Here is a 17,656-nt window from a genome sequence, read left to right on the forward strand (position 1 = left end):
GCTGCATCTGCACTAATGGAAGGCTCTTTCACTCTTCCGCATTTACATGCACTGTGTATAATATATACCATTTTGACCTTAGTATGTGATCGATATCCCAGTTAAAGCCTCAGGTTTGGTTCCTAATACACCCAGGAAAGGCTGAAGAGGAAATGATTGTTGATTTGTTTTAAATGGGAAGGGAGATACAGACATCTATAAACTGCTTGAAGCAAGAATGCTCTGGAAGAGATTTCTCAGAGGCAACATGAGGAATCAATGAGTCCTGGATCTGGAGGCTGAACTCTTTTTAAGTAATAGTCAGCTTCTTATTTGAAACTAATTAGAGTCGATGTAAACAGTAGAGAGAAGCCTCCTTTACCCTCACACAGTCTCCCTCAAAGTTACATGTTCTATAGCAGCCATACAATGTCAAAATCAAGAAAATGATACCTCACCAATATATATATCAACTTTGTTACAGACTTCCATTTTCATGTATCTTGATAACTATCCAGGAATACAGGTGCTGGTATTTATATGTTCTTTCTTAAGAAGCTGCCCAGCTTCCAGAGTAGGTGTACCATTTTAAATGTTCCCTAACCATGGATGAGTGACGTTCCTCCACATCCTTCCCAGCATGTGGCATTGTCACTAAATGTTTTGTAAAGGCAGAAAACTCATGCACATGCAATGCTATCCAGAGCATTCAAAATATGGTGGGTGTTTTTAATCTTTACCTGCTACTATAGTAGATAACACCCCAGCATTATTTGCCCACCGAAAAGCAAGTTAGCTTGTGATGTGTATTTCCTTTTATAATTGGTTAAACTGGTTTTTTAGAATTGTTCTATGTATATTGCTCTGCAATTTTCTGTTTGTACAGTCTGTGTCTTTGGTATCAAGATAATCCAACAACCTAGCAAGTATTCCCTGAAAGCAGTCATGCTCACATAGAGTTGATACTAACTCTATTTCAATACCACATAGAAAAGAAACTTACAGGCTGATCTTCCTGACAGACATGGATGCAAGTATTTTTAATAAAAATATCACAGCAAAAAGATCATTCATCATTTGAGACTATCTGAGCCTAAAATCTTCCTTTATCTGCACTGGGGGCAGGGTTAAGGGTAGGGTTCGAGGAGTGAACCCAGGGCCTCCCGTGTGCTCGAAAAGCTCTCTACCATTCAACATTTCACTTCCAGCGTTTTAACAATTATGGTTCCTTGTTTTAGAATTAAAATGATAGAGTTTTTAATATTGGGCAATTTGGCCATTTGTACCTTAGGAAAATTGCTCCTTTTTTTTTTTTTTTTTTTAAAAAGACAGGTTTCATATCCAAATTTAATATGTAATATAGTATTTTCTCATTTGCAGACTGTGTAGTAATAATAGTAATAATTCTTCTTTCACTCGTTGTAATTTTTAGTCTTCAGTTTCAACAATTTTGGTAACTTTGCCAAACCTATCTTTTCTCATTAACCTTATCTCTTGTTTTTGTTTTCAGCATACTTATTTTAAAGTTTTTACTATTTCCTTCTACATAAATTTGAGTTTCTATGTTCTTTTTCAGAACTTAATGTATCCCCTTACTTTTAATGGAAGCATTTAGTGTTATGCCTCCTCTTGGAACAGCTTTACTTGTGTTCCACAAGTTTGATAAATTGTGCCTTCATTTTCATTAACTTCAACATAGTTAAATTCTTTTCTTCAGAATTCTGACACAATTTTAAGCTAGTACTTTTGTTTCTAAGTGTTTTGAAAATTTTTATTTTTTTCTATTGTTTTCTCATTTGATTCCATTATAGTCATAGAAAATGCCATGTATTAGTTCAATACTTTACATTTTTGTAGATCATTCTTTTAGTTCATTTGTACTTCCTACGTTTTTCAGCTCTGCTGTTTGAAAGATGTCTTTTTTGTTACTTGATCTCACTTAAATTCATGTTTACATAATTAACTTTTATAATAATTTTTAATTACTTAAAGTTTAAGGCATGTATGCAATAAATATAATCATATCCATTCCACCACCCCAATATCCTCCCAATATATCTCCCTTCAAACTTCATATCTTCTTCTTAACCTACATAATCTGATTAGTGCTGCCTATGGGTGTAGTGTCATCCACTTGAGCATAGATAGTATGTCACTAGCCACTTTCTCATAAAACAGTGATTCCTTCTCCCCCAACAACTATCTACTGCCAATAACTCCTCAGTGTGTCATGGGTTTAGAGATTACCTACCTTATCTATGCCAGAATTTGGCCTGGGTTGATCTTGTACAGGTAACAGTAGCTGCTATGAGTTCAAGGGTTTGATAGTCATATTGTGTCTAGAAGATGGATTTCATATCACCTTCCCCTATCCTCTAAGTATTATTTTATTTCTGTTTCTACCATGGTATTCCCTGAGCCTGGTATGAGGGGATTGATAACGATGCCCTGTGACATACCAAAATGAAATAAATAATTCAAACATCTATAAACAGTGATGATATTGAAGCAGTAATAAAAAGTCTCCCAAATAAAAAACTAGTCCTGAACCAGATGGATTCATAGCAAAATTCTACCAGAATTGTAAAGAACTAATCAAATACTCCCTAAATGCAGAAAAAGAAAGGCTTCCTTTTTCTTTTACAAAACCAGTATTATCCTGATGATCTGCAAGCCATATGGAGTCATTGCATACATAGATACATACATACATACATACATACATGCATGCATACATACAATTACAGGCTGATCTTCTTCCTGATGGATACAGATGAGAAAATTCTCAGTAAAATACTGGCAAATTGAATTCAATATCACATTAGAAGATCGTTAATCATGACTAAGTTGGCTTTATTCTATTAATTCAGGGATGGTTTATCATACATATACCAATAGTATAATTAATCATATAAACAAACGAAAGGCAGAAATCACACAATCATCTCAACGGACATAGAAACATTCTTTGACAAAAACCAACATTGTGTAAACCCAAAGGCATGGAGAGGCTAGAGACTGAGGAAGCATTCCTTAATATAATAAAGGCTATATACAACAAGCATATAGCCAGCGTCATACTCAATGGAGGAAAGCAACCAAAACGTTCCCACTAAGATCAGGAATAAGACAAGGGAGTCCATACTCTCTCCCTCTATTAATATGGTACTTGAAGTTATAGCTACATTGTGACAAGAGAAGGAAATTAAAGGGCTACAAATATGGAAAGAAATCAAGATATCCCTATTTTCAAATGATGATTCTACATACTACATACAAGAGACTCTAAGATTCCAGAAGACTCTTAGAGATAATTAATTTGGGCAAAGTGTTGAGATACAAAATTGACACACAAAAATAAGCAACCGTCCTATATACTAATGACAAACAGACTGAATTGGTAAGGAGAACAATCTCATTCACAATAGCCACCCAAGATATTTGTAAACAAACCTAACTAAAAAAAAATTAAAGACTTTTATAATGGAAATCTTAAGACGTTAAAGAGACACTAGAAAATGGAAAAATACCCAGGCTCACAGGCTAGAAGCATTAATATTGTGAAAAGAGCATCTCGTCAAGAGCAATCTATTGATTCAATGCAATCATCTCAAATTAAATTCCAATACCATTAATTCACAGACAGAAACAGTCCAAAATTTTATGTAGAGGCACAAAAGACCCAGGGTAACCAAAGCAAACCTGAACACCAATAACAACTGTGGGAGGTATCACCATGCCTGATTTCAAATTAATCAACTGATTTCAAATGAATCAATCTACAGAGCTGTGGTGATGAAAACAGCTACTACTGGTGGACACAAAAGCAAACACAGAGCTCAGTGAGATAGAGTTGAAGACCCAGGTACAAGCTCATGCAGCCACATTTCCATGATTTTATGACTAAGATAGCAGAAATATACAGTGAATAAAAGCAATTTCAAGAAATGATCTGAGAGAACTGGATGTCCATAATGCACGTTTTCTTTCACTTCACTTTACATCTCCTTAAATTATTATATTTGAGCAAGCATCTTGAAATACTACATTACTAGGTTTTTTTATATTATTTGCCAAAATCTTAAGTCATTGTTTATGTTAAACATACTTGCTGATATTAGTGTTTATTCCTACCCGCTTATATGTTTTATTTCTATTCCCCATGAGGTTTGTTTCAATTTTTTTCCCTCTTTCTATGGATTACATGAATGATTTGTTTAGAATAATACTTGATTCAAGTATAGTATCTCATACTATTTGTTGTGGTTGTCCTCCATACTACTATGTGTCGTGTGCATGCGTGCATGTGTTTGTAATTTAAAATGTACAACCATTGTCAACATTTTACTACTTTTAATGAAGTAGAAAAACCTTGCATTTCCTTCTACATTTTTACTCCTGTTTATAATGTAAATTGTGTTAAATATTTCTTTCCTACATGTTTAGAACTATATTAGACAATATTATAATTGTTAATTCAACCATCAACTTATTTAAGAAATTTACATATGAAGGAAAATCTATTTATCCATATTGTTTTTCTCTTTACATTGTTCTTTCTTCCTTGCTAATACCAGCATTCCTTCTTAGATTGTTTTCTGTTTGGAGAACTTTTTTAAATTATTATCTTAGTAAAGGTATGTTGTTGATTAATTTCCTTGTTTTCCCTTCATCTAAGAATACAAGGATTCTCCTTCTACGTCTGAAACATTTTCACTAAGATTTTGTGCTGAAGCTTCTCTCCCACATTTGAGAATTGGTAGATTATTCTGGTGACTTCTGTGGCTTCTGAGCAAATTATTTGCCATCATTGAAGTTAGTTATCTCCTATAGGTAGTTGTGTCATTTTTCTGTCATGCTTTCCCAGTCTTTGTCTTCACATTACAGAAGTTGTGCCATAAGGGTCTGAGGAGTCAACTCTTCTTCCCATTCTTCTTTTGGTCCCATTCACTAAACTTTCTAAAGTTGCTGTGGTTTCTGGTTCTAATATTACAATTTTCTGAGATTGTCTCTTGTTTGTTTGTTTGTTTGCTTGCTTGTTTGTTTGTCTTTGTTAAAAGCATTATTTTATCTCTTGGGGAAAGCATTTAAATAATTGCTGTTTTAAAATTCTAGTCAGGTAATTGCAACATCTGTATCATCTTGGTGACACATCTATTCATATTTTTTTTACTTCATTTTAGAGCTTTTGATCTTGGGCCAAGTGCCTTTGCTAAAATAGGGTACTTTTAATATTTAAAACTGGGTCTTATCAAAATCTTCTGTTTTGATTGGGTTGGTAGGAAAAGAGGTTAGCATCTTTCTTTTACCCAGCAATATAAAAGTCCAAGTTTCCTAGATAGCTTCTTTGATGTAAAGGAGGTTGAGCCCCACATTACTACTAGGCAAGCATGAAACATCCAAGTCCTCACGAGGCATCTGCTGCTATCACTCCAGTGGGGTTGAGAGAAGTGGCTCATTACTTCCAAGTAGGAACACAGTGGGCTCCCTGCTTGGGCTTTGCTGGTGTAATAGGATGGGACTAAAATGGCTTTACTGGTGGTTAGCTGGATTAGAATAGTTTTGTCTTCAGGTTCTCAGTCTCAAAAGTCTCTTTCCTGATCCTATGACCAGAAAAAGAAAACCTTTGTTGGGGCACTTTCATTTGTGCCCATTGGCATTTGAAGTTGCTTATTTCTTTGGCTCCAAATCTAGTAGAGTATTTGAAGAAAAGAAATCCCAGAGAACTCATCAGTGTTACTCATCAGATTCCCAAGGTCCCTAGACAATTTATATTCTCTCTACCTTACAGGATCCTCTAATGCTTGCTTTATATAACATGACAAAAATCTTGTTTTCACTCAGTAGGAAATTGGGGGAAAGTGCTTTATGACTTTCCCAATATGCCTGGTACTGTACAGGCAAGGGACGTTACAGTGAGTAAAGCAAACCCCATATTTAAATACCTTAACATAGTTCTTACTTTATGTGTAGCTTCTGGAAAACAGAAAACTGCTTTCCCTGGGTTTACATGTATGTTCATTCAGCATGGATGATGTGCTGGAGTAGCTCATTTTCTGTCCTCTCAACCACTGCACCAGGGTTTCTGGATCTCCTTTCAGAATCCATTCCTTCTTTCTGGTGTCAGTCACAATTGGAACTGTTGCTCTGTTCACTTGACTGAGTATCGTTCAGGCCAGAGTTATCACATGCTCTTAGGGTTGGTTATAGTTGAGTTGAAGAGGCTTCAAGCCATCATTTTGATTCTGTCGCCATATTTTTCATTAAAGAGAACTATCTCGGAACATAGGAGAGGCCTCCCTGAGTCCTACACAAAAACAAAGCTAGACCTAGTACTCACTTTGCCCATCTGTATGTCCAGTGCCATTTTAGACTCATCAGGCCTCTCTCATGTTTTCCAGTACAGTTTGTTTCATAGACGTGGATGGCCATTTTATCCTGGACAAACTGGCTCATGGAAGTATTCCTCATCAATGGGGTGGGGTTGACTATAAGGTTGGTATGGTGGGACAGGAAGATGAACGAGGCAGATTCCACATAATTCTGCCTTCAGAATTGAAAGCCTGTGAATCGTGGGGTCAATGGTCTCATCTTCATATCTGAAAGACAGTGTACTTTTTGTCTCCTTAAGCCCTGTGTCTAGGTCGTTTGGGAAACACCTTGGAGAGTCAAGAATAAAATTGCAGTTCAAACGATGGATGACTGGAAAAGTCGGCTTGCAATGGAGAACATGCTTCCCCATTTCAACATGGTGGGAAATCGTCAGGAGCCCAGAAAGATCCAGGAATCGGTCAGAAAATGGGCTATGGGGGGAGGGGGTGTTGAATGCATCTAACCTTAAATTTGAATATGAGATATGTTGTTGAAATTCTTTGTGCAAATTTGGTGTTGGAGACCAACTGAAAATACAAGGAAATTGAATAAAGAAGATGAACTGCCTCAGTCCCTGTGGGTTCCTAGAAAACAAAACAACAACAAACAAACAAACAAAACAGTAAGAAACTGGGCATTAAAAAGTTCCTATTTAATTCTGGCCCTGGTATTTTTTTCTTAAAGTCATTTAATACATCTGTGCTTTCCTCTCTAGGAATTCAGCCAGCATCCAAGTGTCTGGAACTCAGGTTTAGGGATTCCAGTGCTAATTCTAAGGGCAAGCATGATAGTATGCTTGAGTCTGATAGTTGGGGCCTGCAACATCACCAGTCTCTTAAGATTAGGTTAGCAGGAACTGCAGCAAACACAATGGCTGTTATCTCTGGGTATTAGCCCACAGGGGAGTGGCTTGCCTAATCTCTGAATGTAATAGAACAGAGGGGAAATGTTTCCTATAGAGCCATGGATTTATTTCCTTCCTGCTCATGGAGCTGGGAGCCCCGAGCTCTGAGGTAATGTCAGTTCACATGACTGGGAGACAGGTCTTCCCTAGTTCCCAGGGCAGTGTGTTTTGTTCATCTTAGGAATGCTGTTATGTGTACAGGTGTGAGTGATTCAATCATGTTTCTCTTTTTTTTTTCTTCTTCATTGTCACCAATGTATTGAGGATTTGCTATTAAGTGGAGCACATATTCTTTAAAAGCTTTGGTGTATAGAATACCACAACATTCACAGAGATGGGCAATCAGGTGGGTTGGGCAGAGACAGATCAATTGGTTGGCCAGTATGACTTGTTTTCCAAATTTCCAGCCAGGCATTTCCCAAAGACAATCTCCCTTGTAACAACCCTTTATATTTCAGACTTCCCTTTGATCATTAACATCTAGGATGTCTCCAGAGTCCACAATCAGTTTAGGCTTGATTTTAAATTCTTCCTTTTTCCAATCCACTTGGGCATAAATGTGGGTGGGCTATAGGGACAGGAAAGAGGAGGCTTCTGTACTCCTTCTTCACTGTTCGGACACTCTCGTAAAAATAGTGTGTCTGGTAAATAATGTTTCATTTCCATCTTTGTAGGTCATTGTGTATGCCATCTAGGGATCCCTGTCCTTGGAGTAGGTCCTTAGAATAAGTCTCACTATGGTTCAGCTATCATGGCTCATGCCATTTTCTGGCTTGGGATCTTATGGCAAATGACATCTAGTACCCTTTATAAGCCTTGCAAAAATGCACATTCATTGCTTTAGAGTCACACCTTGCACTTGATCAAAATCAGCTCTTTTTCCTCCTCCTTCTCCTCCTTCTCCTCCTCCTCCTCCTTCTCCTCCTCCTCCTCCTCCTCCTCCTCCTCTTCCTCCTCCTTCTCTTCCTCCTCCTCCATGGCACAGCTCATTCTCTACCCTTGGCTCAGAGTGACCTGGCTATTTTTGAAATACCAAGCTGACCTAGAAGACCAACAGTTTGCCCCAGTTGAAGGGGTCCAAAAATATACCTGAGTTTTTGAAAGCAGCTCCTTCAGACGAGCCTTCTTCACAGCTAAAACTGCATCCATCCTTTTAGAAGGAAAACATGGTCTCCAAAAGGGATAGCATTGAGAGTGCCCACTCTTCAGTGGCTGATAAGCACCACTGCTCCTATCTGTAAGCATCCAGAGAAGCTCTTGGCGTGGCGTGAGAGCAGCTGGGTTGTGGTGGCCAGTCAATCCCTATAGCCTCAGTAAGGTACCTAATGTTAGTCTCCAACTTGGCTGTAGCTGCTTTGGATCTGAACAGCAGGGTTCAAGAGAAGTAAGAGTCAGACACTGACAGATTAATACCAACATATCCGGAGTGTTCAACAAAAACCTACTGTCTAAGGAAGTTGCTGCAGGGATTCCAACATTCATGGCAGAAGGCTGTCCTTAGCAGTAACTGGCCTTGCATTTTCAGGGTATGGCTTTGCTGGATTTTAGATGTTCCTATTGTTGGCTCTCTTTCTGAGGTTTAATGACATCCCTGGTTAATACTGCCTTCCTGACCCCAAGAAATGGCTTGAGTCTGGAAGCACAGTGTTTGTGCCACCTGACTGCATCTGAAATGCCTCCTCAACACAGGAGGCATCTGCTCTAGGAAGTAACCTTAACTAGTTTCTTTTTCAGTAGATTGAAAACCAAGCTAACAGAAAAATCTGTATCATATTAAGATCATGAAATAAAATACTATCAGTCTGAGAGAAGAGATTTGTCCCTGTAGAGTCAGGACCTCCCTCTGTAGCCCAGACTGGTCTGAAACTTGTTATCCTCCTGCCTCAGTCTCCTGAGTGCTGGGATTAGATGTGTGTGCCACTAGAAGAGAACCTTTTAATTGCTGTGGAATTTTTATGTAAACAACTGAGAGCTCCCTTGAAAAAAAGATTTGAATTTGAAGTGACACATATTTTCAACCTAAGACCACAGCCCAGGAACCTGGGGTTCTAGTCTTACACCTGCTCCTAAATAGCTACCAATGTTTATCCAGTGCCCTCTAGAAAATAAAATTCAGATGAACCAAGGACAAGAATAGCCAGGTTGATTTCAGCATTCACTAGATGTTAGCACTTTGTGAAGCTTTTGGAAAGTCAGACCCTAAGAAGTCATTACCACAACGAAACTGAGGCTCAGATATGTTAAGCATCTTGACCAAAGTCATAGACCTAATAACAGGCAGATTTCAGAGCACCAAACTCTGCTGCCTCTTAGACTGAAAGCTTGTTTGGAAACACAAAATGCTGAATGCACATTACAAAGTAACTTGTAAAGAGACCTCTGTCTCTTTACATTCCTTTTCAGCATTGCTGTTCATCTAATACCATGATTACTTAATGACCGCTGTGGCACAAGACAAATTTTCTTTTGGCAACAGTTGGCTGTCTATCCAAGGTTAATGTGTGGGGTCAGCATGTGGAACATCATGTCCTTTCCTTTGAAGTTCAGACTGGACTTCATTTACTGATCCACTGGGGTGATCGAAGAGCTCAAAGGCATTGATTGCTCTAGAGCCTTCATGGAACAAGGACTCAGTGTTCAAATCATATGTCATCTCTGACTCTGTCTATAACGATTCCATTTCTACTGCAGTTTCTGGGAAAATGGAGGAGTTGGCCTTGGGGATATAGCTCAGTGGACACAGTGCTTACCTAGCATATACAAGGCTCCAGATTCAGTCCCCATTACTGCCAAAAGAAAGAGCATTAACTCTTGTAAGTATTCTAGAAATGGGTAGGTTATGGTCACTAAATGGAAAAGTTGAGAGAAGAACAGAGTATGTACCCTCTGTTCATCAGCTGTGTTCATGGGCCTTGGGATTGTGGTAGGGTTTTTCTATAGGTTACAATGAGTTGGCATGCCCCATACATGTTATAAGCTTGCCAACTGCTCTTTGGCTCAAAGAGAGGATATTCTTATCACTTTCTTTATGGACAAAATAATAAGACCAGAGGAACATAGTACCTTGTAGAGAATGGCTAGTGAGAGGGTGGAGAGTTTTATCAGCAGTTCCCAGTGAATAGTCCTAAGGATAGTGTGCTCTGCCCCTACAGAATGACCCAAACCAACCCCAGTCTGTCTCCTCACCTTTAATTAAAAGTGGGGAATGGAGTTCTGGAAAGAGAACACATACCCCCACCCCATAAAGAGTATGTGGATGTTTGAATCACTTAAATAATATTGCCCCCAGTTCCATGTGACCTATTTCCTTTAAAATGCCAGTAGGAGTGCTTTCCACCTCCTCTGTGGCATGTAATCCAGGTCAGGGTCTGTGCCCACCAACCTTGGAGCTCTATTATTTTCTTTAAAGAAAGAGTACTGAAATCAGGAAAAAGATCTCAGAACATCAAAGCTGTGATTAGTGGTATAAATTTGAACAAGTTCCCTTCCTCTTGAATTCTGAGAGTATGAATATGATTTATAAGGGCCTGTCTATGTTGGGCATCATACCACAATCCCATGGCCCCTTGTATATGCACAGCTCTAGGCTAGATTCTGGAATCCAAGACTTTAGTCTTCCTTCACTAAGAGCAAGCCGGAAACCAAGAGGACTGAATCTGGTGGTCCGCCCAATTCACTGCTTCTTATGCCTGGATTAGAGGCTCCAATAACCAAAGGGTCCCCTGCCCATCACATTCAGCCCTGGGCTCTCAGAACAGAGCACTGGACAAAACAGAATGTCAGGTGTCCTGATGCTTTTATTCCAGTGGCATAAACAGGTGAAGAGTGGATAGCATTTTTATTTTATTGTGGTGGTTCCATTTAGCACTCTGTCCAGCACAGTCTACTGTTCATCCCAGCAGAAAAACAAGCTGTTTTAGAGTTCCACGGGGAGGCAGGGAGATAGGAATTGAAGTGACTCTGAAATCACAAGGTTCAAGGGTTGATGTCTTTGCCAATATTTTCTACTTTAAGTAGGCTATAGGCCTGCTACAGGTACAAGTGTGGCCCCAAGAGAGAGGATCCTACATATGTGAGCTGCACTATGACCCAGGCCATGCCTGAGAGTCACCACTTACTGACTTCTTAACTTGAGCTTCAGGCCCTCAGTTTCCACAATGGTCAAGTGGCCTTAATAGGTGCTCTCTGCCTACATCAGGATCTCTGAGTAAGACAGAAATGCAAACTTGTCCTAAAGTACACAGGCTATGACTGGTCTTGGCACCTCTTTAGCAAACAGAGATTAGCATTGGCTCACAATTATTTTTCTCTGTCATAAAGGGAAGGGACAATATGTCCTTGGAGCTCAGTTTGGAATACAGAGGACCCCTAAGGATGGCTATAGTCTCATTGGCAGCCCCATTGCACAGAGAAGAGCTGGATTTATAGTGCAACTCTGAGCATTCTGGGTCAAGGCCTGCAGTGCGTATGTGCCTTTCTATTTTGGGGATCCTCCCCATGGAGCACGCAGCTGTTCACTCCCTTTGCCTGCCCCCCTCCTTCTCCTCCTTCTGCAGCAAGGGCCCTTTCCTGCTACTAACACCCAACCAGGGAGGGAAGCCAGGCACAGGCTTTGCCTGCAGACTGCTCTTTTCTGCAAGGGCTGAGCTACTCTCAGTTTGAAGGACACCACTGGGCTTGGCATTTGATTCCTGACTGGGTAACCCAGCTGAGCAAATCAGTGACCCGCAAATCAGCCTGTTAGAAGGGGAAGATGCTGGGTATGAAACTCCATTTGCAGCTGGCTTCACAGGCATGTGGAACCTTGCTGCCTACCTCTGAACTGATGGGAGCATACAATGGCCTTGTCCAGATTCCTACCCCCGGCTGCAGATTCCATGATATTAGGCCCAAGTTAACAGGTGTCTGGAAGTAGAAGCACTCCAGGCACAAGGGGCGAAACAGTTGTGCTCCTCCAGAGCATGGTCCAAAGAAGAGCCCAACGATGCTCAGAGCCACATTTGTAGGGAATGTGTAGCCCTGGGCCCATACGTTGGGGAATGTGTGCCTATGGCACCCCCAAATCCAGGCAAGCCTGTGCAAGCATAGGCCTCTTGCTTTCACTAAATACCCTCAGCTGGAGAACTTGATAGGGGTCAGTTTAGGCAAAGATGTGGGTCAGAAGCTGCCCCTGAGGTACTGTGTTCTAGTCTTCTTAGAGTGCATGACTCTCAAGTCCAAGCCACAGTATTCTGTTTGTGTAATGAATATGGAATAATAAACAGTACCTCCTATCCTTCCCATTCTGCCTGCCTGTCTGCCTCTGCTTTGTCTCTCATATTCCCCTTCTTTCTCACAGATGGCCATCCCTAAGATTTCAACCTCTAGGTGGGTATGAGCCACAGGCCAAGGGACTTCACCACAGGCATACAAGCCCAAGCCAAGGCTCAACAGCTCTGTCATTACTTGCCATCCTTTTAATTCTTTGCCCCTCAGTACAGGCTTGCCTTTGTCTGCTTCCTTCCGTTGCCGCAGTCTCCATGGCCTCCTAACTCCCCAAGCGTAACTGGTTCCCCATTCCTTGTCTTCCCAAAGCTATTTGTTCCTTTCCTACCCTCTGCCTGAGACATCTTGATTTTCTGCACCTGCAACTGCTGCTAAGCACCTTGTACATAGTAGGTGCACAGCACTATCACTTGTACATCACCTTGTACATAGTAGGTGCACACCAACAACATTGGACCAATTACTGCCCTTATCAGTTTCTGAAACATGCTTGTCTTGAGGCCTTCCAACTGAGAATGAGAGAAGAACAAGACAGATAACTTGTAGAATACCATTTTCCACAGAGGATTATTCCAAACTACAGTGTTACCTGACTGAAACTTTTCTATAGCTCATCTATAGAGATGAGGAGGAAACAAGTCTAGTCCTCAGAGGCATGCTGTACAGGTTTTTTAAAAAATGCATAGCCAGCATAGCACCCTCCAGGTTGCTCAGAGCCATTGAGATGAGGTGACAGTTAAGCCATATGAGACTCTTGAAGGACAGAGAGAGATGCTTTGTACAAAATGAAAATTGTCCAACTGTATACAAAGGCTGAGAGAGCAAGGCCCAAGGGAATCCAGGAGGGGATGTTGTTCCCTCCTTTCACTGGAGCCAAAGTAGTTGCCAACAGTTGTGCAATGAGTGTCATTAGTGTTGCTGGTGAAGTCCAGCATTTGGGCCTGCTACATAAATTGCATAGTTCAGAAATGGTCACTCGACTTTCATTGTGATTGAAATCATGCAGCTCTTCTGCTCCCAGAAGGTTGCAGTCACATTCCTTCCTGAACAGTAGGCCTGCACCACATGGTGTTCTGATGCATGAGCAAGGAGCTTTGGAAATAAGGTATTTCCCAGGGGAAAGAGTTCAACTCATGCCCCAGATCAGGGCTCAGTGAGCTGTGCACTGGGACTACAAGTAGCCCACAGGCTGTCTTGGTAAATAAAGTCCTGTTGGCCCACCACCCTGCCTAGCTGTTAGTATAGAGTTTCCCACACAGTTGCAGTCACAAGGAAAACGTGACTTGAAAAGTTTCAGCTAGTCACTATATGGGCCCTTCCAGACGTTTCTAAAGTATGATTCATGTCACTGGGCATGTGGTTCATTTTTTCTAGAGGCCATTGTTTTCCTTAATAAGTAAGTACTAACCTCAGTACCCACTTGAGGTAAAAATCACAGGGCCTCATGCCTGGCCAAGTGTCCCTCTTTCCCCACCCCCTTGTCCTAGTTGATCTCAGCCCCATGTTCCTTTTCCTTCCCATGACATTCATTTCACCTCCCATGAGCATCCAGAGAGAGCTTTCACAAACATTGAGCCAATCTTTCCTCTACTTCACCTTTCCCCACAATGGCTTCCCACTGGAAAAAAACAGAACCCAAGCCCCTTCCCATGGCCTGTGAGGCCCCTTGAGAGCTCATGGATACTTCTCAGCTCACTGTGCACCAGGCCCACTAACGAGTCTTAGTCCCTGAAACAGGCCAAGCGTCTTTCCCCCAGGGCCTTCCAGCCTATTGACCTCCTGCCTAGAGTACTGTGCCCTACTATTGCAGCCTGCTTCCTGCATCTGACCTTCACTTAAATGAGAAGGTAACCCTCTTTAACAATCTGTCAAACCACCATATTTTTAATCTTCTGAATACTTCTGATCTTGTTCTTATTACTAATGTGACTTGTGATCTACCTACTAGAACTCCAGCTCCCTCACTCTGTTTTTTTCCCCCAACTTGTACTCATTCTGGTGGGAGTGTCCATTATGGACCCCACATCATCCCTGCCTTATACTGTTGGAAGCCTTTAATTTTGTGGTGTATAGGGAAACCAGTGCACTTTCTTTAGATGCCTCTTTTTCTGGAATAAGCTGCAGGTGAGGATGTTCTCTAGTGTTACAGTTGCCCATATGACCCTCAAAAAAAAACTAAACAATTCTTGACTTTCTTCCTCCCTCAAGTTAAGCCTTTTAAAATTGAGAACAATTAACTTGGCCTATGTAAAATATCTACAGGTAGTTATTCCCAGAACACCAGTACCCATCCCTTGCTTTCAGAATATATGACTTTACACAGCCAAGCGTCCAGTAGCTAAGTACTCTTCACCCTCTTTTTAATGACCATATGACATGTAAAGAACTTATGCTGCTCTGCCCTTACAGCTGACATGAAATGACATTATTGGCAGTATATAGATAAACACAAATCTCCTGTGTTTCCCCCAATAACTTAGCTTAATTTTCCCAAAGAATTGGTGTTTATATTTCTAAGACATTCAGGAGTCAAGCATGGTGGCTTAGACCTGTCAGCACTTAGGAAGGAGGCTGAGGCAGGAGGATGACCATAAGTTCAGTGTTAGCATGGGATAAATAGTGAGTTCCAGGCTATCTAAAGCTAAAAAGTGAGACCCTATGTAAATATTCTCTCTCTCTCTCTCTCTCTCTCTCTCTCTCTCACACACACACACACACACACACACATACACACACACACACACACACACACATATACACATACACACACACAAGAAGGGAGCACATATTTCAATTATATAACCATAGTTATTACACATATAGTAAAATAAATACACATTCTAAATTTATTATTTTCATATAACCTAATCTTGTTTACTGTGTCCTTTGGGGCTATGAAACAATATGTTTCTGGTCAAAACAGAAATAGAATTCATTCCAAGACTGACTAATATCCTCAAATGTACACTCTTTTAAAATACATTTAAATGAAGAAGTTTTCATAAAAGGGTACACTGAGGATTTTCTTTCAATGGCAAATTCCTGCTGCATTTTATTATGATTTGGTTTACAAAAGTTAGCCTTGCACACAGCTGTCCAGGAGCACAGCCAACGACTAAGGGAAGATCTGCCTTGACTGGCAAATGTTGCTGAGTAACCCATGTTCACAGCTATTTTAGGACCACCCAGTGTGGGTTTGAATTTTCAAGAGTAGAAAGAGAGATAATATTTATTTGGCATCTACACAGTGCTGTGCTAACATTGCATTTCTAAGTTTATAGAATCCTTAAAAGAAAGTTGTGTAGTAGCCCCTGTCTCCCATTTTATAGGTAGCAAAATGTACTGTGGGTCTGGCCTCTCTCCAGACCTCTTAGCATATCATATTGCTGAATTCTACCATTGAAATTTAATATCCAGAAGTCTCTTTCACAAGACCATACATTTTCCTGCAAAGCTTTAGTATTCAAAGAGTATCTGACAGTTTAAACAGATACACACCTAAGCCCTCAAGGCCCCTGAGGCTACATAATGGGCTTTGGAATCAAGTGGTTGGGCCCAAGAACTTCAGCAAATTCCTATGAGCCAAATTCCCTTCATGTACAACTTAAAGAAGGTACTTCCTTCTCTGAGGCCATTGCTATCTGATGATGTGCAATTTAGAAAGCCCTGGGAAATTATAATAGTCCCTATAGGGAAATCGAAAAACAATAATTCACACTAAACAACAGGTTTTTATTCTCTTGGTGTGAAAAGCTGAAGTGACCTGTCATTCCCTCAGGCCCCATAATAAACTCTGAGTTCAACTGAGGAAGGCTGACTTAGTGCAGAGGTATCCACACACTATGGATGACTAAGTTCTTGACATTCTGATACTGGACTATACAGAGTCTTGAATGGCAGAGGCTCCTCTGCCACTCACTAACTTCATGACTTTATTAAGTCACTTGGCCTCTATGAGACTCTGTTTACCCATGTGCAAAAGTTATATTCTAAGCAGAGCCCTGTCTATATGCTAATATTGCTTTTGGAAGCCAATAATCATGAATAAGAAAGCACACTGACCACTGACAGAGGCTGAGACCTTAATGAAGGCCAAGACTTGGTTATAAAGGCCTTTAAAAAGTCCAGCAGCTTAAGAATTGGTATAGGTTCTGTCTATTGTTTGAGTGCTTATTTGCAAGTAACACAGATTCCTAAATCTCCCAAAAAGCTTTGCTATCTAGAGTCACCATAGCCAGTATCTGCCTGTTTTTTATCCACCCCCTCTTTTTTCTCCTCCTCCTTCTCTTCTCTCCTCTACCTCTACCCCTACCCCTACCTCTACCTCTACCTCTACCTCTCCTCTCCTCTCCTCTCCTTGCTCTGTCTCTGACGTGTTAGTTATTTTTGTTTTGCTTTTAGTATGTTTTGTGAGACAGGGTCTCACTATCTTCTGGCCCAAACAAGCATCTAATTTGTGACACTCTTGTTTCTACTAAGATTACATATGTGTACTACCACACCAGAATCTGATACACCAATTGCTTCTTCTGGCTGGATTTTCCCCAGAGACAGTTCTAGAGGAGTTTCCCAGGTGGCTAAGTAGATAAGGACTACATGGTGAACTTGCCTTTGTGCTAGGTTCCTGACCTAGCTGTGCCATAGGGCTTGGAAGATGGAGATGTACCTGATGGAGCACAACTAACTTCTTGAGGAGAAGGCTTTCATAGGGGCTTCCTGTCTTGAGGGAAATACAGTTCAGGCTAGATAGCTCATTCTATCTGGGATGAGAATGTCATATCTCATCCAATAAAAATCATAATAACACATGAGTTCCCTCAAACACTGCCATAAGAGTATAGGGTTTTGCCAAACGTTTCCTAAGTTACAGTTGTAGGTCAGAAAGGATCCCGAGTCTTGAGAAAGCACGGAGCCAGTCTTGTGGTTGCTGAATTTCCCTTGGCCTTCTGCCTTTGCTAGAAATTATCACAGATTACAGGAACCTCTGGATGCCTTTGTTTGGCCTCAAGATAGGGAATGCACTGCTTGTATTTGCCTCTGGTCCTTGCAGGGACCACAGATAGTGCTAGAGTTAGGGAGCTAGAACAGATAGGTGTTTCTCTCAAGAAGTTACAAAAGTCAGCCAGTATAGTTCAG

General features: G+C 40.7%; 1 protein-coding gene across 5 annotated transcripts in view; it reads left to right on the plus strand.

The window, feature by feature from the left end:
* Positions 1-17,656, plus strand: part of Mamld1 (mastermind like domain containing 1) — a 112,873-nt gene that overhangs the window by 46,962 nt on the left and 48,255 nt on the right. For all 5 annotated transcript variants that reach the window (XM_076918854.1, XM_034485770.2, XM_076918856.1 and 2 more), the window contains exon 2: positions 6,611-6,769. In XM_076918854.1, the coding sequence (XP_076774969.1) occupies positions 6,674-6,769 (96 nt within the window). In that variant the 5' untranslated portion in view covers positions 6,611-6,673. The remainder of the gene's footprint in view (positions 1-6,610; positions 6,770-17,656) is intronic.

Source organism: Arvicanthis niloticus, chromosome X (genome assembly GCF_011762505.2).
Source record: "Arvicanthis niloticus isolate mArvNil1 chromosome X, mArvNil1.pat.X, whole genome shotgun sequence".
Lineage (NCBI taxonomy): Eukaryota > Metazoa > Chordata > Mammalia > Rodentia > Muridae > Arvicanthis > Arvicanthis niloticus.